Source organism: Sarcophilus harrisii, chromosome 2 (assembly GCF_902635505.1).
Source record: "Sarcophilus harrisii chromosome 2, mSarHar1.11, whole genome shotgun sequence".
NCBI lineage: Eukaryota > Metazoa > Chordata > Mammalia > Dasyuromorphia > Dasyuridae > Sarcophilus > Sarcophilus harrisii.
Window position 1 is genome coordinate 661557817 of NC_045427.1, and position 23250 is coordinate 661581066.

Genomic DNA, 23250 nt, shown 5'->3' on the forward strand with positions numbered 1-23250 from the left:
CGACTCTTTTTTTTTAAGTTCCTTTTTAAACTTTCAATATTTTGTTTTTCCAATTATATATAAAGATGATTTTTAACATTCATTTTTGTAAGATTTTGAGTTCCAATTTTTCCTCCCTCCTTCCTTTACCTCCCCCTTCCCCAAACTGCCAGCAATATAACACAGATCATTTTAAACACATTTCCACATTAGTCATGTTGCAAAAGAAAAATCAGAACAAAAGGGAAAAGCCACAAGAAAAAAAGCAAACAAAAAAAGGTGAAAGCAGCGGCCTTTGATGTGCCTTCAGTCTCTATTTTCCCTCTGGATAAAGATGATATTTTCCATCCCAGGTTTACTGGAACTGCCTTGAATCACTTTGTTGTTGAGAAGAGCCGGGTCCATCAGAACTGATCTTCACATACTCTTGTTGTTGCCGTGTACGACGATCTGCTCCCTTCCCTCAGCATCAGCTCCTGTGGGTCTCGCCAGGCCTCTCTGAAATCCTCCGGCTGCTCGTTTCTTACAGAACAAGAATGCTCCATCACATTCACAGACCACAAGTTATTCAGCCCTTTCCCCACTGATGGGCATCCCCTCAGTTCCCAGTCTCGGGCCACTCCGCAAAGGGCCCCGCGGACATTTCTGCTCACGTGGGTCCCTTTCCCTCCGGTCGGATCTCTTTAGGACACAGGCCCAGGAGAGATGTGCCCAGGGTCAAAGGGCACGCCCGGTTTGATGACCCTTGGGCAGAGTTCCAGATTTCTCCGGACATTTTTCTCTATTCTTCCCTCCCCCAGCGCAGGAGGCCCGGGCCGCCCTTGGGGTGGTCCCCAGCTTGCAGCCCTTGGGCACCTCGCGCACTTCCCTGTTTCCTTTTCCTTTTCTTCTTCCTCTTCCTCTGGCGCTTCCTCCTGCTCCTCTTCCCCTGCTCCAGTTCTCTGGGCCGCCGGCCTGGGGAGAGATGCTGAGCAGCGCCCGGGGCTCGCCCCGCTCTGTGGCGGAGCCTGAGGAGGAGAGCTCGGAGGGCAAGGAGTGTCCCGGCCTCCCCCCGGCCCAGCAAGGACGGGACCCGCCGCCAGGGGCTCCGCGCCTGCCTCTGACCGGAGAAGGCTCAGTGAGCTGAGGCCCCGGGGTGGGGGGGAACCCCATGATTCGGCGACTCCCTCCCGGCCCTGCTCGGGCCCCTCTCACCCGGAGCGTCCGGGCAGGGACGTCAGGCTTGGGGGGCGCAGGTGCGGCTCCCCCGCTCCGGGAGGCCCCAGAGCCGCGTCCTGTCCGCCTCTCGCAACCAAGTAATGCGTCAGGTATCGGACCCGCCGCGCCCCAAGGTGCAGGACTCAGGGGTCGGGCAGCGAGCCCTCACCGGGGCTAAGCGCGCGGGGCTGCGGGAGGAACGCGCTCCCGGCAGGAAGCGGAGACAAGCAGCAGAACCGCGAGGGCGCCGAAAACCCACGGCCACGGACCGCCCCCCTCTGCAGCTTCTGCAGGGAATCGGGGTACTCAGAGGGGCCCGTGGGTGAGAGGGGGGGCTGTGCAGGGCGCTGGGCGCGTGGGTCTGACGTGTGAGGAGAGAGCAGCTCGGGAGTGTCATAGCGGGGAAGCGGGGAAGGGAAGACGTGCCGACGGAAATGTGGTCAGAGAAGACCCCTGCAGGGGCGGGGGGGGGGGGGGGGGGGGGGGGGGGGGGGGGGGGGGGGGGGGGGGGGGGGGGGGGGGGGGGGGGGGGGGGGGGGGGGGGGGGGGGGGGGGGGGGGGGGGGGGGGGGGGGGGGGGGATCAGAGAATGGAGAAACCCGAGTCAGAGGGAGCCGGCTGGAGCCAGAAAGGGCCCAGGGACCCATTTTCCCTCTGTGTTGCATCCAGGGACAGGACGGAGACCAGCAGCTGAAGCCCCTCAGCTCTGCTTCCCAGAGTGAGCCTCACTCAGCGTCCCTCCCTCCTGCTCGGGGATTCCCTACCCTGTGGAGAAGTCTTCTCTCACTGAAGATCAGCTGGTGGCGGCAGAGAGCGACAGGGGGCGCAAGAGCAGAGGGCTGTAGGGGGCGGTAGTGAGCAGTAGGGGGCGCAGCAGAGAACAACAAAAACCAGCACAAAACAGTAGGGGGCGCAGCAGAGAGCAGTGGAGGGCTGCAGGGGCAGTAGTGAGCAGTAGGGGGCGCAGCTGAGAATGGCATAGGGCTTCAGTAATCTTCAAAGCAGCAGAAACATACAGAGAGCAGCACGGAGCAGCAGAGAACACTAGGGGGCAGCGGAGAGCACACGGGGCAGCAGAGAACACTAGGGGGCAGCGGAGAGCACCCGGGGCAGCAGAGAACACTAGGGGGCAGCGGAGAGCACAGGGCAGCAGAGAACACTAGGGGGCAGCGGAGAGCACACGGGGCAGCAGAGAACACTAGGGGGCAGCGGAGAGCACACGGGGCAGCAGAGAACACTAGGGGGCAGCGGAGAGCACACGGGGCAGCAGAGAACACTAGGGGGCAGCGGAGAGCACCCGGGGCAGCAGAGAACACTAGGGGGCAGCGGAGAGCACACGGGGCAGCAGAGAACACTAGGGGGCAGCGGAGAGCACACGGGGCAGCAGAGAACACTAGGGGGCAGCGGAGAGCACACGGGGCAGCAGAGAACACTAGGGGGCAGCGGAGAGCACACGGGGCAGCAGAGAACACTAGGGGGCAGCGGAGAGCACACGGGGCAGCAGAGAACACTAGGGGGCAGCGGAGAGCACAGGGCAGCAGAGAAACTAGGGGCAGCGGAGAGCACGGGCAGCAGAGAACACTAGGGGGCAGCGGAGAGCACACGGGGCAGCAGAGAACACTAGGGGGCAGCGGAGAGCACACGGGGCAGCAGAGAACACTAGGGGGCAGCGGAGAGCACACGGGGCAGCAGAGAACACTAGGGGGCAGCAGAGAGCACATGGGGCAGCAGAGAACACTAGGGGGCTGCGGAGAGCACACGGGGCAGCAGAGAACACTAGGGGGCAGCGGAGAGCACCCAGGGCAGCAGAGAACACTAGGGGGCTGCAGAGAGCACACGGGGCAGCAGAGAACACTAGGGGGCAGCGGAGAGCACACGGGGCAGCAGAGAACACTAGGGGGCAGCGGAGAGCAGCACGGGGCAGCAGAGAACAGTGTTCCGTGGGAGGGACAAACTGCCCAGGAGCGCGGAGGGGTCCCTAACAGCCAGTGGCCCGGGCCACACAAGCTGCTAACATGGCGCCGAGGTTTTGCTTGTGCCCTCCCAGATGCGGGTGGAAGGAAGGCCGGGGAACGGACCTGGCCCCCAGGACGGAACGTCCGAGTGGTAACGGGGAGCTGAGCACAGAACCCGCGGCCGGCCCAAGAAGAGTGGATCGGGGAGAAGCCTCCACGGAGCTGTGGGAACAGTCAGATGCCGGGAAGTTCCTTTCTGAAGTTCTGACTCGGGGAGAAGCGGCAGGAGAAGTCGCAAAGCGGGACGGGAAGCGGGACATTTGTGCCCAGTCCGCCCTGCGTTTGCACCGGGGACTGGAAGACGCTGGGAACAGGGAAATGGGCAGGGAATATTCTCTGGTCATTTCCACCCAAGGTCTCCATTACTTGTGGTCGCCACTTAAGTGACACCTGTGCCTTTCGATAATATGAAATAGAATCGGAAGAAAATACGGATAAGCAGAACGGTACATGGGCCCGCTCTACATTGGCTGGAGATTTAGATTAGTTGAAAATAGCAAAACCACAACTGATGAAAAAGGCTTGACGAATGATACGGCGGATGTTTTGAAACAAATAAATCCCTTTAATAGTGTGGGAGGGACCGGACGTTCCACTTACTCCTCATGCGGCGAACGTGCAGAGGCGCCTTACTCCTTAGGCACCCAGGGATTCGTCAGCAATGCTTTGATACCTGGAGTTACAAAGGGGGAAGACGGGGAGGGCCAGCGTTGGCGGGGCCTGAAGCTCTGCAGGGCTAACAGCACTCTGGGAGCCCAGGTGTGCTGGCAGATGCGCGCTCCGCCCTTCCGCGTGGGACCAAGGGAGAGAGCGGACCCGCTGGCCTCTCACCGAGTCTGGTGGGATCCAGGGAGTGCTGCTAAGCACAGCGACGTGAGGGATAAGCTTCCCGTGAGAACACGCAGGCGTCGAGAAATTACCCAGTCCGCGTTCTCAGAGAAGAGCAGCCCTCTCTCGGTCTATAAGCTCAGATTAATAAACGGGCTTCTTTGCCCAAGCACCCGCCCGTCCCTCCTCACCCTGTCTCCTTGGCGAGGCCTTTGAGCCCGTCTCTCAGCCACCCAGAGCCACGTCCTTCTCCTCTAAAAACCAGAGCCGTTTATAAACAATGCCGGGCCAGGCTTGTTGGCGGAGGGCCCCTCCTCCAGCCCCGCAGGTGCCCATTCTCCCCCCCGCAGGATGAGAGGATTGCTCCCCGGGTCTCTGAAGCTCTCTCTGGGGCAATCGGGCAGTTCTAGGTCTGACTTTGGAAGTCAAAGGTGAGGTCTCCCAGCCGTTTCTTCTGCTGTCCCAGGAGCTCTCAACTCACGCCTCTGACGCAGGGAGAGAGGTCTCCATCTGTGGGCACGATACTTCTAGTCTTTGGGCAATCTCCCCACCATCTGTGGCGGCGGAGCAGCAGGTCTCGGTGATGGCTGATGCCCCCCAGCCAGGAGTGCCCGGGGCCCCCCGTTTGCTCTCATTCCACTTCCCCACAAAGTCTTCTGCAACGGACTCCCAGGAACACAAGCGCCCAGCATCCCCGAACAGAGAGCGGGGGTCTTTTCTGTTTGTAATCCCGGGGCTCCGCAAGGGCTACGGAGGCTCTGTTCATTCATACCCACCCCTCCGATTTACCCTGAACTTTTCCTTTGAAAAGCCTTGAACTCTCTGCAACCACCAGGGAATTGGGTGACAGGAGGAAGAGCAGCTCAGTCTGGTCCTCCCGGTCCCCCAGTGACTCCAGCCTCTCCAAGCCACCCCCTCTCCTTCCTTACACCCCCAAGTACACGCTCAGGCTGCAGTCACCAAATTCCCTTCTCTAGAGCACAGCTGTTTTCCAGCAGGGCTTGTGAGGTATTTGGGGGCCCTTTGTTTGGGGTTCTCATACAGTGGGGCACGTCTCTGTTCAATAATCCCAATTAATCTGGGATCCCGTGAGCCCCCCGGGAGGGGGGAGGGGGCAGGAGCACCTGAATCCCAGCAGCCACTTCTGAGTCTGCCCCAGGTAACCCTCGGCCTGGCCCAGGGGGCCACACCTGGATTGTGCAGACTTGCAGACGTAAATAAAACCATTGCTACCCTCGGGAGGCTTCCACTCCTGGCAGGGGGGGAGAGGAGGCTGGGGATGGACCTTCCGGGCCTTGTCTGCGCCCCTCCCTCGGCCACTGCCTTGCCCAGGGCTTGTTCCGGAGTGGACGACCCCGGTGACCCCCTTCCTCCTCTCTGTGGCAAGAAGCCCGCTGACCTCCCTCCGAGTCCGCTGCATCTGCTCAGAGGGAGGAGCCAGGCTCGGCCCCGGACCAGCCACTGAGACGTCTTTGGGATCCTGGCAGCCGGAGGGGGTTGGGCGAGACTCCCGGGGAGCTTCCGGGAGCCCCTTGAGACATGCTGGCCCAGGGGAGAAGCTTCAGAGCCCGGACTGTCCAAGGGTGGGCGGGGAGAGGCTCTGAGGGCGGGGAGAGGCTCTGAGGGCGGGGAGAGACATGGAGGGCAGGGAGAGACATGGAGGGCAGGGAGAGACATGGAGGGCAGGGAGAGACATGGAGGGCAGGGAGAGACATGGAGGGCAGGGAGAGGCTCCGAGGGCGGGGAGAGACATGGAGGGCAGGGAGAGACATGGAGGGCAGGGAGAGACATGGAGGGCAAGGAGAGACATGGAGGGCAGGGAGAGACATGGAGGGCAGGGAGAGACATGGAGGGCAGGGAGAGCCCCACAGGGCAGGGAGCAGGCAGGGGCCTCCTGGCCACGGAGCTCCCAGGGGACTCCCACGTGTCCCACGGCCTGCCCCGGCCCAGTCCAACCAGACACTGGCTCCTCACCAGGTTTTCTTTAATTGTAAAAGTAATTCCAGGCCTAATTCTCACCGCATACATTTTTAAAGGCATTTTCTTCTAGCCTACGTGCGTGCACAAAGGGAGCACTCTTGTGACCCCGGCACAGCAGGAACCCGTGTGCACATGGACGCACACGCACACGCACGTGCACACACACGATTCCAGAGAGCCTCCTTAAGGCGGCCTTGCTCACGCAGGAGGGGGAAGGTAGGGGCCCCTCAGTAAACTCTCCTGCACTGGACACTACTGCGGACAAAGGGCTATTTTTGCCCAAACTGACCCCACGGAATTGTGGGGAGAGGCGGACCTCGGGGTCAGCCCGTCAGGGAGAGCTACCGGATATGCAGATGGAGCTGTTTGGGTGTGCCAGTGAAGGGCAGAGAGAAGAAAGGAGGGAGGGAGGAAGGGAGGAGGCAAGAAGAAGAAAGGGAAGGAAGGGGCAAGGAAAGAGAGGGAGGAAGACAGAGAAGGAAGGAGACAAGGAAGGAAGAAGAGAGGAAAGAAAGTAAGGAAGAAAGGAGGGAGGGAGGAAGGGAAAAGAAGGAAAGAAGGCAGGAAGGGAGGAGGAAAGGGGGAAAAGGAGGAAAGGAAGAAAGAAGAAGGAAGGGAAGGAGGAATGGGGGAGGGACAGCCCTCCTGACTATCGCTCCTGACAACCTGATCCCCTCAGGTTTCAGGTCAGAGGGTGAGAAGGGGCAGTCACATGCACGGAGGCGGGCAAGGCCATGCCAGATGTCGCCCCTATTTTGGGGTGTTCAGGTGTCTCGTCAGGTCCTCAATCCTCATGTCCTTCAGCTGCACCAGGTGTTCCAGCCTATGCACTTTCATCTGTAGAATCTGGAGGAAACACAGGTGCCCGTCAGGTACCCGGGAGCCCATCTTGTGGCTACCAGGTGCCCAGGAGCCCATCTTGTGCCCATCAGGTACCCAGGAGCCCATCTTGTGCCCATCAGGTGCCCAGGAGCCCATCTTTTCCCCACTGGCTCACCCAGAGCTTAGCCTGGCACATACAAGGTACCTAAGAAATGTTTCCTGACTGACAAGCCAGAGCTCCCCATTACTGAATGACTCACATTACTGAATGGCCCAGGGGAGAAGCTTCAGAGCCCAGACTGTCCAAGGGTGGGCGGGGAGAGGCTCCGAGGGCAGGGAGAGACATGGAGGGTAGGGAGAGGACCCACGTGGGTCTCAGGTTCAGACAAGGCGCCGGCCCACGGGGGGGGGGGGGGAAGGGGGGGGAAATGACAAATCGCAGAAGATCCCAGCGGCGCCCGCTCTCCCCTGGGGCTGTGCCTTGTCAAGTCAGTGGGGGGCTGGGACAAGCATGAGTGGGCCCATTTTACAGAGCGGCCACTGAGGCTCGACCGTCTCAGTCAGAACTCCTCCCTGGAGTCCGGGGCGCCTCTGGGAATGGGGATGCCGACTACGGCCTCTGCTTTGCAGAGAGAAGCATATGTGCCCCCCCTTCTCAGCCTGGGAGGGAGCCCCAGGGCCCAGACCCACTGGAGCCGGTGCAGAAAATGAATCCAATACTCTGTTTGTGGCTGACAGCCTGACGGGCCAGGGCCCTTTTCCTTCCCATTTAACAGATGAGTAAGCTGAGGCTGAGAGAGGCGATTTGTCCAGGCCGCCCAGCGGGTGGCCCGTGAGGGGGCTGTGGGCCGGGTGCTCAGGGCTCCAGATCCCTCCCACCACCGGGCGGGTATGTGAAGTCTGTCTCTAGTCAGAGGCTGGTGAAGCATCCCAGCTCACAACTGTGTCCCTGCTTTGCTCAGAGCTTCCTGCCAGGGGCTGTCAGCTGGGCTGGAGACCACCCAGGGAGCCATAGAGCAGAGCCCAGGGAGGTGCAGACTGGGGCTCTCCCCTCCCCAGCTCCCTCCCCGCCCCCCTCCCCGGGCCCTACCTGCACTGTCTCCTGGAGCACGGTGAGAGCCTGCTCCTTCTCCTCCAGTAACTGCTGGAAGTTGGGCTCACTGTGCGGGCACTGGCTGAGACTCGAATCCTGCCTGGAGAGAGGGCCAGCCGTCACCGCTCAGCTCGGGGCCGTGGAGACCCCCCGGGGGGACCCAGAGCCGGGGGGACTCAGAGCCAGGGGACCCAGAGCCAGGGGGACACAGAGCCGGGGGGACACAGAGCCGGGGGGACACAGAGCCGGGGGGACTTGGAGCCGGGGGGACACAGAGCCGGGGGGACTCGGAGCCGGGGGGACTCGGAGCCGGGGGGACTCAGGGCTAGGAGGACTCAGGGCTGGGGGACTCAGAGCCGGGGAGACCCAGAGCCAGGGGGACTTGGAGCCGGGGGGCGGGGGCTCCTGACACCTGGCCTGGCTGCCATACTCCACCTTCCAAAGTAGTCACAGGCTCTCTCCTCTCCCTTCTGATTGGGAATCGCCTTCTTGCCCGAGGAGCCCTTGTTAGCCAGGGATTCTGCAAGGAGAGGCGCCGTAAGGTCACAGAGAGCACGGGCCGGGCGGGGGCTGATTCGGGGGCTCCCAGGGTGCTGGGCCCGGAGGGCGCACTTCCCGCCACCCTGCAGGGGGCACCTCTGTCAGAGCCGAGCCGCGGGCTCCCAGGAAGGGCAGAGGCCCTTGTGGAGGCCCTGGGGGGGGGGGGGATGGGGAACCTCCGCAGGGTCACCCTGTAGGAAGCGGAGGCACCGACAGTTGGAGTCTCTTTCTCTTCAAAGAATCGGCCAACCGATCAGCAGGCACTTCCGGGCACTAGCGTCTCCTGAGCATTTATTAGACACTTACTGTGTGCCGGGCGTTATATGGCAGCGGCAGTTGTGGAGCAGTTATTAAGCACCAACTTTGTGCTTACACACACAGCAGCAAACACTCACAGAGAACTTATTAAGCGCTGACTGAGAGCTCGGTGCTGTGCTGTGGCCGCTAACATCTGCAGAGCACTGACTAAGCACTTACTGTGTGCCGGGCGTTATGATACAAAGCACCCGCCTCACTGGCCCTTCCCGACACCAGGGACACAGACGCCGTCATTTCCGTTTTTCTGGAACGGGTCACGCAGGGCCAGGAGACCTGCCCTCTGGGCGCCCGGCTCCCCAAAGCACAGGCATGGGAGCTTCCGTTCTAGCTTGTGTCTAATGAGGAAACAGGCACAGCCAAGGCAGGCAGACAAAGAAAAGGGCGGAGGCGGCCGGGCAAGGCCGGTCAGCCCCGGGTTAGGCCGGTCAGCCCGAGGCCCGAGGGCACGAGTTTTCTGTGGGCCTGGGCGCTGCCCCAGCCCTGAATTCCTGGCGCATCCTGGCCAGGCACAGAGACTCCCCTTCCTGGGCTCACAGTCGGCGCCTACTAAAAGCCTACCGGTGGACTTGCAGCTTTCCAGCTCTGCCAAGTGCCTGTTAATGTTGATGCTGTCGAAGCCAATGGGGTCCTGCGGAAAGTGAGGGAGGAAAGGTCGGCACCCAAACGGCTGGACACAGACGCCCCTCCCCCTTTCCCGGCCGTTGCTGGGGGACCCCGGGAGAGGCGGCCTCGGCCCCACGGCCAACCCGGGCCCCCCCTCCGGGGCTCGGCCAGCATCATGTAGCCTCTCGCCAAGGACCCGTGGCTGCCCTTCTTCCCCTCTGGGGAGGCCCCCCGGCCCCCGCCTGCTTCCGACATCCGGCCTCTGCTTCTATGTCTCCAGTTTCCCTCATGGAGGGGTCCGGCCCGGCCAGCAGGCCCTGGCACGACTCCGTCCCTAAACGCGCATCAATCGTGTTTTCTTGTTCCCAGCTGCCCGCGAGGACAAGTTTTAAGACAGAGTTTTTGAGTGGCGCCCCCTTCCCCAGGAGGGCGAGCAGTGGGAGGTGGGTTCTGCTCGGGGGTCCCGGACCCACGGCACTGGGTGACTCAGGTTCAGAGAAGGCGCCGGCCCATGGCGGGGAAATGACAAATCGCAGAAGATCCCAGCGGCGCCCGCTCTCCCCCGGCCCGCGGGTCCTTGCCTGGGGGGGCCAGCGCATCTCCCCACGGGCCCCTGGGACGGCCGGGTCAGCGCCGCTAAGCAGAGCCGGCCCTCCCAGCCCATTATGGGCCGCCCCGCAGGTGCTCGTTGGCAAGTGAAACTCCCACAATCCTGTGGGCCCAGAGGGCAGCCCCCAAACACCCCCTACCCCTCTCCACAGGCCCTGCATCGCCCCAAGAGAACGTCCAGGGGATGGTGCTTCCAGCATCAAGAAGGCCTGGGGAGAGGCCAGCCCAGAGGGGTCCTGCCACCCCCTCCCCCCAAGCCTGTCTGGGCCGGTCAACAGCTGCGGGGCCAGGAGCGGCTCCTGCCTGACCAAGTACCCAAGGGGGGCAGGGAGAAAGGCCTCAGGCCCGGCCCCACGAGCCTCCCTGGGCTGCATTGGGACTGGGCTTCCAGCCCAGCAGGGGAGAGGGGGATGGGGTACTTCCGGAAGACGGGGTGGAGGCTCTCTGCCCTGGCAGCAGGATCCTCCCTGGGGGACGCGGATGTGGACGTCCAGGGACTCCAGTGACTCTTGGTGGGGCTGCGAGTGCTCATGACAGCAATTTGGATCTGTGCCCAAACCTGTTAAACCGTGTCTACTGGGAAGCATTGGGGTAGTCCCTGCCCCACAAAGAGATGAGAGAAAGGAGAGGGATCCCAGGCACACAAACTTATGGCAGCTCTTTTTGTGGGGGCCAAGACTGGAAACTGAGGGGATGCCCATCCATTAGGGGCTACCCATCAGTGAGGGGGTACCCATCGGCAAGGGGGTGCCCATCCATGAGGGGGTGCCCATCCATGAGAGGGTGCCCATCGGCGAGAGGATGCCATCAGTTAAAGGATGCCCATTGGCGAGGGGGTGCCCATCGACGAGGGGGGGGCAAAGCAAAGTGCCGTATGAGATTTTGATGGAACGTTATTGTGCTATAAGAAAGGATGAGCTTTCCAAAAACCAAAGGCTGACACAAATCAATGCAAAGTGAAGTGAGGAGAGCCAGGAAAACGTACCCGGGGAGGGTGGAGAGAATTATCTACTCTGCCCAACACAGTGGCCCGGGACATTCCCAGGCTCCCGACGCATGGAGCGTTCCGTCCCCCTCCAGAGCTGATGGGAGCCTTTGCTCCTTCTTTTTCTTGACTTGTTTTTTTTGGGGGGACATGGCCAATATGGCTGTTTGTTTTGCATGACTGTCCATTGTAACGGGTTCTGCTTTTCTTGCCTTCTCAATGGGTAGAGAAGGGGAAAGGGGAGGGGAGCAAACTTGATACTGAGAATAAAATTTGATAAAGTTGTTGGGGGGACCCATCACAAAGGCCTGGAGGGAGGAGTTTGCCAGGAGTTAGCTCATCTTATTAAAATAAAGATTTTGGAAAGGGGAACAAGGATGAATGGCAGTGACTGTGGAGGGATTGGAGGTCAGGCCGGGAGCCTCTTTTCTCCTGAGGTTTGGGGTCAGAGCTGGGTCTGAGGGGCCCTAGGTGTAGCGGTTGCTGGAGGGGAAGGGGCCGGAGGGGAAGGGACCGTCTCCCTGGCCTTGCTCCCTGCCCTGAGCCATCCGCCGAGGGGTGAGTGGCTTCCCAGCTTCCTCTGCTGCTCCATCTGGCCACACAGCCCAGAGCCGACAGAGCAGGCGGTACCGGCGCTCCCCGCGTCTCCCATACCAGAGTCACGACAGGTGCCGGGCAGGGGAAGGCTGCCCCAAGCCACTAGGTGGAGTTTGAGCTGCCGGGAGTCCCTGCTCAGCCACCTCAGGGCCCAGGGAGCCCGGGCAGCCAAAGAGAGGCCCGCGCCTTCCTTCCACGGGAGCAGAGGCCCCGGCGGCCCCCGGGCTCTCGCTGCCCACGCAAACAAGGGCCTCTTCCTAGAGCAAACCACAGCAGCCCAGGGCCGAGACTCTCGAGACGCACCTTCATGTTCATCCTGGCCTCCTGGATGGCCTTCCTTTGGCACTTCTCTTCCATCTTCTGCCTCAGTGTGGACAGCACAGACTCGATAGCCCCCGGAGTGCTGATGACAACCTTCCGAATGTCCTCCTCGGAGACATAGAAGTGAAGTTTGGGGAACACTTTCCTGAAAAGCAACCGGGAAGAAGGGCTCAGAGTCGGCCTCTTGTATCTCCTGAGGAAACGAGGGGCACCTGGGAAGGCAGAGGCTCCAATTCAGGGCACAAAGTGGTAGAGGGAGCACCAAGCAACAGCCTGGCATTAGCTACCCCCCGCCCCGCTCCTCCCTGGCTCTGGAGGCAGATGTTCACTCCCTGTATCCCTGTGAGTCGGGGTTTTACTCCCCTGCCCCCCAGAGCTCAGACTCCTCTCCTGCAAGGAAAGGGGGTTAGAGAGGAGGGCGCCAAGGTGCCCAGGAGCTTGTGCTGCTACGACTCAAAGACACGATGGATGCTGGCGGCCCCAGCACCCCCAGACACGCGAGACCCTCGGGGTCCCTCAGGCTCTGAACAGACCCGGCCTCTCTCCACACTCTCCTCCCTCGTGGCCCAAAGCTCTTAATCTTCCCAATGCAAACCCAAGTTTCTGATTTCCCAGGAAACCACCTGCCTCAAGCCCAGAGGCGGAGATAGGTCCCAGGCCAGAGATAGGTCCCAGAGGCCAGAGATAGGTCCCAGGCCAGAGATAGGTCCCAGGCCAGAGATAGGTCCCAGAGGCCAGAGATAGGTCCCAGGCCAGAGATAGGTCCCAGAGGCCAGAGATAGGTCCCAGGCCAGAGATAGGTCCCAGGCCAGAGATAGGTCCCAGGCCAGAGATAGGTCCCAGGCCAGAGATAGGTCCCAGAGGCCAGAGATAGGTCCCAGGCCAGAGATAGGTCCCAGGCCAGAGATAGGTCCCAGAGGCCAGAGATAGGTCCCAGGCCAGAGATAGGTCCCAGAGGCAGAGATAGTCCCAGAGGCCAGAGATAGGTCCCAGGCCAGAGATAGGTCCCAGGCCAGAGATAGGTCCCAGAGGCCAGAGATAGGTCCCAGGCCAGAGATAGGTCCCAGAGGCAGAGATAGGTCCCAAAGGCCAGAGATAGGTCCCAGAGGCCAGAGATAGGTCCCAAAGGCCAGAGATAGGTCCCAGGGCAGAGATAGGTCCCAGGGCCAGAGATAGGCCCCAGCCTTCAGGGCCTGGCTTGCAGTGACCTGGATTGGATAATGAGGATTTCCTTCTTCCCACTAAACTGAGGCAAGCCAGCGGAGGGCACCCCAAAGTCCAAAGCACAGGCCCCTCTTCAACTTCCTCAAGTGGGATGATCTCCCCCTATTCCCAATTCCACTTGTGGGCATTTGTAGACTCTGGGACCTGAAATTCATTTCCTTAGCCCTGCCCCCTTCCCTGCTAATCTTCCTTCCCACTGACAACTTTCCAATCCCTGCTAGCCCATCCCCCTCAGAATCTGACCTGATTCAACACTGCCACGACCCCAGCCCCAGCCTGGAGACCTCAACCATTGAGGAAATCCCAAACCAAGCCCGGATCGTGACCCCTGCTGTCACTACCAACCTGGCCAGTGCAGCCCCGCCCCCAGCAGCCCCCCAGAGCCCCGGGCTCCCGGTACAGACCCCATCCAGAACAGTGCCCAATGCATCCTGTACAGACCCGTCCCATGCAGCAGATCCAGACGCCCGCTGTGCCCAGGCCGGATCCCCTCCGGCGTGGCGCCCCGTGCACCCCATAGACCCATTCCGTGAAGCGCCCCCAAAAGCCTCGGCACTTACCTGTTGAGGGTGCTCCAGTTGCTCAGCTTTTGTTCCGTGTTGCTGGTCGGGATGTAGTTGTGCATTTCCACAAGTTTGGGTTCAAAGTGTTTTACAATCTCTGCAATCATCACTGCAGTGAATTCACAAGAAAACAAACTCTATCATTGCTCTATAAGAAATGATCAGGGGGCAGCTAGGGGGCGCAGTGGATAGAGCACCAGTGCTGAGGTCAGGAGGACCGGAGTTCAGATCCTGCTTCAGACACTTAACACGTCCTAGCTGGGTGACCCTGGGCAAGTCACTTAACCCCAATTGCCTCAGGGGGGAAAAAAGGAAAGAAATGATCAGCTGCATGATTCCAGAAAGGCCTGGAGAGACTTACAGGAACTCATGCTGAGGGAAGTGAGTAGAACCAAGAGAACATTGTACGAGGCAACAAGATTATATAATGATCAACTGTGATGGACGTGGCTCTTTGCAACAATGGGGTGATTCAAGGCCATTCCAACATACTTGGGCCGGAGAGCCAGCTACACCCAGAGAGAGGGCTGTGGGGGCCGAATGCGGATCCAAGCGTAGTGTTTTCATCTTTTTGGTTATTTGCTTTTTTATTACTTTTTCCCTTTTGGATCTGATTTTTCTTGCGCAGCGTGATAAATGTGGGGAAATGTTTAGAATTGCACGTTTAGTCTGCACTGGATTATTTGAGGTTTAGGGAAGGGAGTGGGACGAAGGGAGGAGAAACATTTGGAACACAAGGTTTCGCGAAGGTGAATGTTGAAATGGATTTCGGCGGGGGGGGGGGGGGAAGCTAATTTTTTAAAAAAGGAAAAAAAAAAGAAACCGAATTCTACTTTTGTGGCAGAAGGGGAAGGAACCCGGAGCTGCAACAAAGTCACCGCCTGATACTTTGTATCCACTTGTATCCTCCCCGCCCCCCACCGAGCTCCGAGGGCGGGAGAGGCGTTTCCCAATCTGTGCATCCTCGGCACTTACATGCCCCCGCAATAGAACTGAAATCGACCGGAGGGACCCGGGCGTTCAGGGACCCCGAACTTCGCAGGGCCAAGGGTCCCGTAGTTTGGGACCGGAGCCGCAGCCGAGCCCGTGCTTCCCTCCAGCCAATCGGCAGGACGCATCGCTGGCTGCTAGGGGACCGGTCCCTCCTTGGTCACGCAGCACCCAATGGCTGTACTGCATCTCCCGCTGCCTAGTGACGGGCCCCGCCCCCCGCCGTCTCTAGCCAATCGCAGGGCCGCCACGCCGGCTGCTCGAGACCGGCCCCCTCCCTCTACGGAGCTGCCGCCAACGCCAGGCCACGGCGTCCTGCCCCTGGCTGGCCCGCGGCCAATCAAGTCCCCGGCTCAAACCCGCCGGCTCCGCGGTCGGGGCCCCAGCTCAGTGCCCCGCCGGGCTCGCCCCGCCCCCGCCCCGGGCTCACCGCCGTCGCTGAAGTCCCGGGCCAAGTGGCGCTTGGGGCGGCTGAAGGGCACGCTGTCCACCCAGGCGTAGAGGTGGTGTAGCGCCGTGAGCGGCAGCGGCGTGGACAGCAGAGAGCCCGGGGCCGTGCGCCCAGACCGATTCATGGCTCAGTCACCCCAAACGGGGGTCCGGGAGCCGCCGTTGCCGGGAGACCGGGCGGGGCGCGACGGCAGCTCGGGAGGGACATAAGTCACCCAAGGAGGAAACTGGGGGCGGACCGGAGCCGGCTGCGCCGCGCCGGAGGAGGGGCGAGGCCGCGTGGGGAGGGGCCAGAATGGAGCCAGGCCTACCGGGGCGGGGCGGGGGCGGGCCCTGCGCCAGCGGCTGGGAGCAGGCCGGGGCCGGGGCGGACGCGGGCGGAGCCGGAGCCGGGAGGGGGCGGGAACCAAGAGGCAGGGCGGGCGTGGATTGGCCCGGAAGCCCGGCGGTACCCATCGAATGGAGCCAAGAGGCGGAGGCGGGGCCAGGGAGAGGGACAAGAGGCGGGCTAGAGGCCGGCCTGAGCGGGAAGGGGCGTGGCCAGAGCCGCAGGAACCCCGGAGAGGGGCGGAGGCCAGGGTGGGACCGGAACTGATCTGGGGGCGGGGCCACGTCGGGAAAGGGCGTGGCCAGAGCAAAGCAGTGGGCGGGGCCAGACCCACCTCCCAGGTTGGTCATTCAGGGGGCCGCCCATTGGCCCGGGCCCCCAATGATGAGAGTCCCGGAGACTTTTGGGCCGGGTGGGGGCTTCCTGCTGCCGCTGGTCACGGGAGACCGCCCCACGCTGACTTCCGGCAGGTCCCACCAGGCCAAGCTCGGACGCCCAAGGGGCCCGCGGGCCTCCCCCAGCCTGGCCCGGCCGGGCCTTTAGGGTCAGGTCGGCCTGCAGAGCTGGTCAGGACTGGGTGAGAGTGCTCCCTGTGCGAGTGCTCCCTCCCAAACACATCCCAGCTCGGGGCCCAGGTGAGGCTGGGGACCAGGCCCACTGAGCAGCCCCGGTCCTTGGGCACGGGGGGGGAGGCCAAGGCAGCTGCAGGAGAGACTTGGGCATCAGAGCACTCTTACCATCAAATTCTCCAAGGGGCGGCAGCCTCTGGGCGCCGCCTGCCCAAGCCACAGACCGTCCAAGCACAAGCTCCCTTCACGTGTTTTATTTTTACAAAAACAATCTGTAAGTGTGATCGAAACAACAAACCCTGCCCTGCATAGAGCCCCATAACAACAGACGATTACACAAAGAAGGAGTTTTCAATATTATAAAAATATTCAGGGCATTTTCCCATTATCCCAAAGATCCTCCCATAGAATAGACAAAATGCAGCACTTTTAGCAATGGAAACGGATCAGAAAAGCGCCTGCAGTCTTGAGGGAGCAGCAGACACAGTGACCCCCAAACCTGAGATGAGCAGAGGGCGCAGCCCGTGGGCCGGGGCATGGGGGGGTCCCAGCGAGGCTGAGGCCTCGGGCCATGCCGCGAGCGAGTCCGGCCCCACGGTGAGGTCGGGCTGGGGGGGGGGGGGGGGGGGGGGGGGGGGGGGGGGCGGCTGGATATGTCCCGATGGCCAGGGTACCTGCGCTGGCCTTGGGGGGCTGAGCTGTCCCCGAACGCCCAGCGGCTGTGGAAAAGGCAACCTTTGGGGGCCCGCTCGAAACGACCGGGCTGAAGTCATTGTCCCTGAGAGACGTCCATCCCGCCCAAGAGCAAGGCTGCCCTTGTGGGAGGAAGCGGAGGTTTCACAGATTCCCTTGGTTGTTCCGCTGCCTGGACTGGGGCTCACTGTTCCTGCGGGCAGCCGGGGGCCAGAGGTGCAGAGGGGAAAGGCCCTCAGAGGCAGAAGGTCAGGGCCTGCTCAGGGGAGGTCTCGGCTCTCCAAAGACAGACAAAGTCCGGGCCCAGCCCTGGGGGCCCAGATCGGCCATCCCAGCTCCTTCCTCCCCTGCACTGCGGATGACTGGTTGCGACATCAAGCACGGTCCCGGACGGCAGGATGGGGACCATCAAAGCAACGAGCAGACTCCCCGGTCTCCGGGTGCCGGTGGGCAGTCACCTGCGCTGCACTGGCGGCTTCAGAGCCACCTTGGGACCCGCTCCCTTAGGGAAGGAAAAGGGGGGGTCTCAAGAAGCACATTCCACAGCCCGCTCCCCACCAAGCTGAGCTGACCCTCGTTGGGCCCCTATGGACGGGGTCAAACTGGCCTTTCCCTCTCCTGAGATAAAAGGCTCTGGGGGGGCCGAGACCCCCACCCCCCGATTTACAAGGGCAGGAGCAGGAACTGGAGAGTTCCTAAAGACAGGTACAAAGGACAGACCTTGCCCGCCTCCCCCCACCCCCCAATCTCACCATTTTTAAAAGCTAGCCCGGTGCGCGGGCACCTTACCTGAGCGGGCCCAGCCGGAGGTTTTACGGGCGGCGGCGGAGGAGCAGAAGTTGGCTTGAGCACCTGGAAGGCAGTCGGGTCACCCTTGGGCCCCCCAGAGAGCTCCCAGCACCTCAAGCTCAGCAAGGCCTGCGTGCGGCCTTTGGGGATGGGCCGCTGAGCTGCCAAAGGCAGCCCGGCCCCACCCCCAGCCGGCCGAGGGCTTCCGGGAAGCTGCCTGGGCCACCAGGAGCGGGCGATGGTCGAGGGGCTTCTGGGAGCTCCAGGCCCCCCCCCCCCCCGGGGACCCACCCGGCCCCCCCCCCCCCCCCAGGGGACCGCGGGACGCCTCGGCTCTGACACTCCCGGGTTAGGACAACCCCCCCTCCCCCCGCAGGCAGCTGCGGTCCCGGGCACAAGCCGAGATGTCAGAGGTCCCCCTCACGCTTCCCAGGCCCATGCGAGGCCGGGAAAGGAGGCGTGAACTGAAAAGGGCAACGTGGGCACGCCTGGGCCCCAGAAGGGTCAGAATGGGCAGGCCCGTCTCCCCTGCTTCCTGGCGAGTGGAAAGCTCGGAGCAGGGTCCAACTGGAAGGGGGGAGGCCCAGGAATTGGTGTGGTGAGGGAGTCGGAGAGGCCCGAGGGGCGCCTGCCTCGCCCACCCCCCGAATCGCCCCCAGGGGAGAGCTCTCCTGGAGCCCAGGGTTCCCAAAGCAGACGCCTCACCTGCTTGGGCTTCAGCTCTGGCAGCGGCTTGCTGGGTGGTGCGGGCTTGTTCTGTGTGAGAGAGCAAGAGGGGATGGGGCCCCTGGGCTGCCCTGAGCCGGGGGGGGGGCCGAGGCCAGCCCATGGCACCTTAACTACCGGCTCTATCCCCATCCTGGACAGGGTCCTGGGTCCCAACGAGCCCCTTCACCTCTCCAGGAGCCCCCGAGGACTCGTATCGCCAGATTATTTGTTTCCCAGAAATGGCTTCCTCCCCCTTCCCCAGCGCTCGCCCAGGGGAGGACCGGGTCTCTCTGCCCCCTCTGTCGTCCGTCAGGTCCCCATTTCCCATCAGGAAGCGCGGCTGCGGGCCCCAGCTTACCTGTGGAGGGATCTGCCTGGTATAGACGGGCACCTGAAAGGGGGCCTCGGGCCGAAGCGCCGCAGGAGGCTGGGGAGAAACGCGGCAGGGGGTCATGGGGGCTGCTCCGAGGGCCCGGTGGCCGGGCCGGTCTGTGCTAGCCCAGTGGGTTGGGTTCAGGTGGGCTGTCCCGGGGGGGCTCGGGACCCAGCAAGAATGGCCACCCCCATAGGAGAGCGACTGGGTGCAGGAGGCCTCCTTGGCCCAGGCCCTCACGGCGGCCCGTCTGTGAGGCAGCCCCAGCTCCAGGGGCTCCTGCCGGGGCTGCTCACACCCCCGGAGTCACCGTCGCCCCTCCCCCAAGCCGCACTCACCGCCAAGGGTGGCTGTCTAGGGACCCCAGGCTTGGGGCGGGGGGCAGCAGGGGCAGCAGAGGCTGGGCGGGGAGCCCTGCTGCCAGCTTCTCGGAACAAGGGGTTGGAGAGGCCGGAAGGGGCTTCCGTCACCATTTTCCTGAGGGAGACAAAGGGTGCAAACTAGGGCTGAGGGGAAAGCTGACGACATCTGGCCATAGCCCTCAGCTCACCTGCCCCCCCCCCCCCCCCCCCCCCCCCCCCCCCCCCCCACCCCCCCCCCCCCCCCCCCCCCGCGCCCCCCCCCCCCCCCCCCCCCACACACACGTGCACATGGCAGCTGGGGATACCCCTCCCCCCAGGGCTCTGGGAATCCCAGCCCCTGCTGGAAGGGAGCCGAGAGGCCGTTCCCGGTTCATAGATGGGACTCCATGAAGGGACACGGCTTGTCCGAAGCCACCGGCTGCGGGACCAGGGGTTGCTGGGCATTGTGGGAGTCCCTGACCCCGAACAGCTGAGCCCGGCACTCTTGAGTCTCAGCTCCCACCAAGCACAGGCCTCCCGGGGGCTTCAGAAAGCAGGGCCATCCCTGGGCCCCACCCCCTGCTCCGCCGACACTTGGGCCGCTCTCCGGGCCCGGGGTTCCTTGTAGACAAAGCCAGAACATCTGCCCTCGAGTCAGAGCCTGGGCCAGGGCACCGGAGCAGCCTCCGGGCTCTCACCTTTTCTGGAAAGGGGGAAGCACCCGCCGCTTGTAGAGGACGAAGGCCACGATGAGCAGGATGGCGAGCACAGTCAGGGGCACCAGAATCCCCACCAGCACCCCGGAGGCCCCTGGGGGAAAGGGAGCATTCAGGCCCCGCTGTGTCCGACCCGCAGCGACCTGGTAGCGGACCTTCGGCTGAGACGGCCTCGGCCGGTGGTCCCCACCCCCATGCCCCTCTTCTCCCTGAGCCCTTGAGCCCACAGACCCAAGCTTGTGACCCCCGAGGGGGACAGAGCTGAAGCCGCAGGCGGAGCCATGCCCGTCCGGACAATCTAAGCATCTCTGAGACTTCTAGGCTTTTTGCCACAACCTCAGGACCTGCGTGGGCTTCTCCTACCCACCCCCCCACCCCACCCCCCACCGCTCCACCAGGGGTCTGCGGCTTGTCTGAGCTGAGTCCTCCTCTCAGCCCTTCCCAGTCTGTGCCGTAGCGATGACCCAGCCCACGGTGAGGCGGCTCAGAGGCCGCCACCGAGCCCCTCTGCCCTCTAGCTCCGCCCCCGGGCCCAGAACGGGGGTATCCCCTCACGGCCCCCCCTGCCTGGCAGACGTCTACGTTACACCAGGAGCTAACCAGTCGTCTCTGCAGGGGTGGGGGTCAGACAACTGCGTTCTGAAACAGGGAGGCTCACGGTGGGCGACTCGGGCTGTGGACGGTGGTCTGACCGGGGAGACAAAGGAGAGAGGGCAACGGGACTATCACTGCCTGCGCTGGAGGAACAGCCTCCGGGCCTCTTGGCTTGGCTGAGGAAGGTCCCCTTCCCAATGAGGACTCGGGCCTCCGCCGCCTCCGGGCTGCTCGCCGCGGACAATGGCCGCCTTGGGCCCGGGCGAGCGCCCTCAGCCACCGGCCCAGCTGAGCCCGGCTGGCCGGTCTCCGATCCCGTCTGAGAAAGGGAAGGAAGCCAGCACAGGGGAGATCACGTCACCAAAGTGTCGCCGGGAGCGTCTACCTGAGGTCGCATCAGTCACTCTCTGTTGGCAGTAAGGGGGAGCCCAGCCCGGCTGACAATGGCATTCCCTCTTGTGGTTGCAAACCTGTAAGCAGAGCATCGGAGGGTAAAAGCAGGGCCCAGACAATACACACACTCACACTTACATTCACACACTCGCACACAGACACACACACTCACACATTCACACACACACAGACACACAGACACAGTCGGCCATTGCAAAGATGGCACATTCCTAGAACTCAGTAGTGCAGACCTGGATTTGACTATTCCTTACCAACGTTGATCTCAGTTAACAGACATTTATTAAGTGACTACTACATGCTGAATGCTGGGAATACAAAAAAAGGCAAATAGGAGCTCACTATCTAATGGGAGAGTCAAGAAGCAACCACCCACCTGCAAACCTCTATTCAGGAGGAATAGGAAAGAAGGAACAGAAGAAAGGCATGAGAATTAAGAGGGGACAAGAAAAGCTTCCTCTGGACCAGGGATGGGGAACCTTTCGGACGCCCAGGACCACCTGGATATCTATTACACCATTCACAAGCCATACAAAACATCAACTCAGAGAACTCAAGCAATGGGAGGTTGTACCTAGCTTTCAGTTGCTCATCAGCGGCAATTGCCTTAGCAAACGAGTTTGGCTGTGGATGTTTCCAGAGAACATTTTGGGGAAAGGTAAGAGGGACAAGCTTATAAATGACTTTGGCCTTGGAGCCCCTGAAGTTTGTTGAGCAGAGGATGCCATGGATGGACCCAAGCATTAGGAAAATTAGTAGCTGCATGGAGGATGGACTGGAGTGAGGAGAGACTGGAGGCAGGCAGACCTCCCTCCTCTTACCCCTAGAAGCTATTGCCATGATCTAGGTAGGAGGTGATGAGGGTCTGTAGAGAGGAGGAGGCAACACTGGGAGATGCTGCAGAGAGGAAACTGACAGATGTTGGGCAGTGAAACTGACAGGAGATGCTGCAGAGCAATTCACAAGGGAGTTGCAGCTGATGAAATTGATAGTGCTGGGGAGGTGATATTGACAAAGATGCTGCAGAGGTGGAATCTACAAGGGAGATGCTGTAGAGGTGGAATCCAAAAGAGATGCTGCAGAGATGACATTCACAAGGAGTGGCTGCAGAGGTGGAATCCTCAAGAGAGTTGCAGCAGATGAAATTGACGGCACTGGGGAGTTGAAATTGACAGATGCGCTACAGAGATGGAATCCATAAGAGAGATGATGCAGATGAAATTGACAGATGCTGAGGAGGTGAAATCTATAAACTTTGGGACCCCATTGGATTTAGGGAAGAGAGATGGTTTGGGTTGTGAGCCCTTGGGATTTGGAGGAAGATGGTCCTTTGCTCCACAAGGTTTAGCTAACTCCTGCCAAGTCGGTAAGGTCTGGAGATAAGGCCACCCTGTAGAAGAGCGCTTGGAGCATCAGGCAGGGCTACTCTATAGAAGAGGAAGCTCATAGGTTCAGGAGAAGCGTGGGCCAAGAATGTGAGATCCCACAGGCCACTGAGGCCACTAGATCTGCCTCAGTTGCACTGAAAGAAATGTCTTAGCATATTTGCTAAGAGAAAAATATGTCATAGCAGGAATGTCCACCATGAAGGGATGGACAACACTGGCTGCCTGAGAACAAAGAAGATCATTTCTCATGTCTTAGTGGCACTGGCCTATGTCAGGAAGGAAGAATTAAACACCTACTATGTGCCAGCACCTGTGTTAAGAACTTTACAAAGCTCTCATTACAACAAACCTTCCGAGAGAGAGGTGCAATAGCACCCCATTTCACAGTTGAGAAGTTAGATGACTTAGGGTTAGGGTTATTTGCATCAGAGCCTAGATAGCTCGGGGCATCCCAACTGCATGCCCTACATTGTACCCACTGAGAACCCCCTGGCTGTGTCGGGGAGCCACCCCGAATGGGAGGAGCCCGAGAGTCCCGACATGCTCCTCAGAGGCCTTGGAACACGAGGTGAGCAGGCCATCCAGCAGAAAGGGGGGAGCCAGAGCTGGGTCCAGGGCATGGCAGAGAATGCTCAAGTCTGGGAAACCTTGGACAAGTGGCGAAGGGTGTGTGGCCGTAGGCGGCGTCTTCGGGGCAGGGGCTGAGCAGGAAGAAGCTGCTCGTCCTCCAAGGGGCTGATGTGAGAACGAGAGGAGTCAGCCACCTGCCGGAGGGGCCGCCACCGCCGGGGTCCGCTCTCTTCTGGGCTATGTTGCCACCTCAAGGACAACAGCTCAGTCTCGGTGCCTTGAGTGCATCGGCAAAGACCAGGTATTCACCAGGAGCAGAAGCCCCCCCACCAGCAGAACCTGCAGCCTCCCTCTCTGTGGGAGGACAGCTAAACAAGGTGAGTCTGGGAGCAGCAGGAACGTGGCTCGGCTCTCCTAGAGACATGGGTCCGAAATTAGGAAAAGCCCGGGAAGGCGCCTACGCTGCAGAGGTGAAATCCACAAGAGAGATGATGCAGATTAAACTGACAGACCCTGGAACGCTATTGGATTTTTGGGGGAGACGGTGCGGAGTCCAAGGTCGTCGCAGAGCTGTGAGCCTGCGGGATTTGGAGGCAGACGGCCTATGTGACAAGCAAAAGCACAAAGAGCCGGACCCTGGCAAGCGCAGACTGGTGC

At 61.5% G+C, this 23250-nt stretch overlaps 2 protein-coding genes across 3 annotated transcripts in view; both read right to left on the reverse strand.

Annotated features, from left to right (window-relative positions):
• Positions 1 to 5985: 5985 nt before the first annotated feature.
• Positions 5986 to 15427, reverse strand: LOC116422022 (sperm flagellar protein 1-like). Of its 2 annotated transcripts, none has more exons than XM_031957079.1 (7): positions 15094 to 15424; positions 13671 to 13782; positions 11869 to 12031; positions 9330 to 9399; positions 8349 to 8433; positions 7911 to 8013; positions 5986 to 6844 (listed from the first exon to the last, which is right to left on the reverse strand). In XM_031957079.1, exons 1-7 carry the CDS (start codon positions 15236 to 15238, stop codon positions 6749 to 6751), a joined length of 774 nt encoding a protein of 257 aa, XP_031812939.1. In that variant the 5' UTR covers positions 15239 to 15424; the 3' UTR covers positions 5986 to 6748. The 2 variants fall into 2 exon arrangements, with proteins under 2 accessions (XP_031812939.1, XP_031812940.1); XM_031957080.1 differs by having other exon boundaries at positions 6703 to 6844; positions 7911 to 8009; positions 15094 to 15427.
• An 822-nt stretch (positions 15428 to 16249) lies between these two features.
• Positions 16250 to 23250, reverse strand: part of ADAM8 (ADAM metallopeptidase domain 8) — a gene marked incomplete in the record, with an annotated part of 25253 nt that continues 18252 nt past the window's right edge. Inside the window, 8 exon segments of the mRNA XM_031949405.1 lie at positions 16250 to 17205; positions 17493 to 17555; positions 18198 to 18248; positions 18559 to 18627; positions 18912 to 19050; positions 19613 to 19724; positions 20231 to 20317; positions 20610 to 20694. Coding sequence (XP_031805265.1) covers positions 17158 to 17205; positions 17493 to 17555; positions 18198 to 18248; positions 18559 to 18627; positions 18912 to 19050; positions 19613 to 19724; positions 20231 to 20317; positions 20610 to 20694 — 654 coding nt within the window.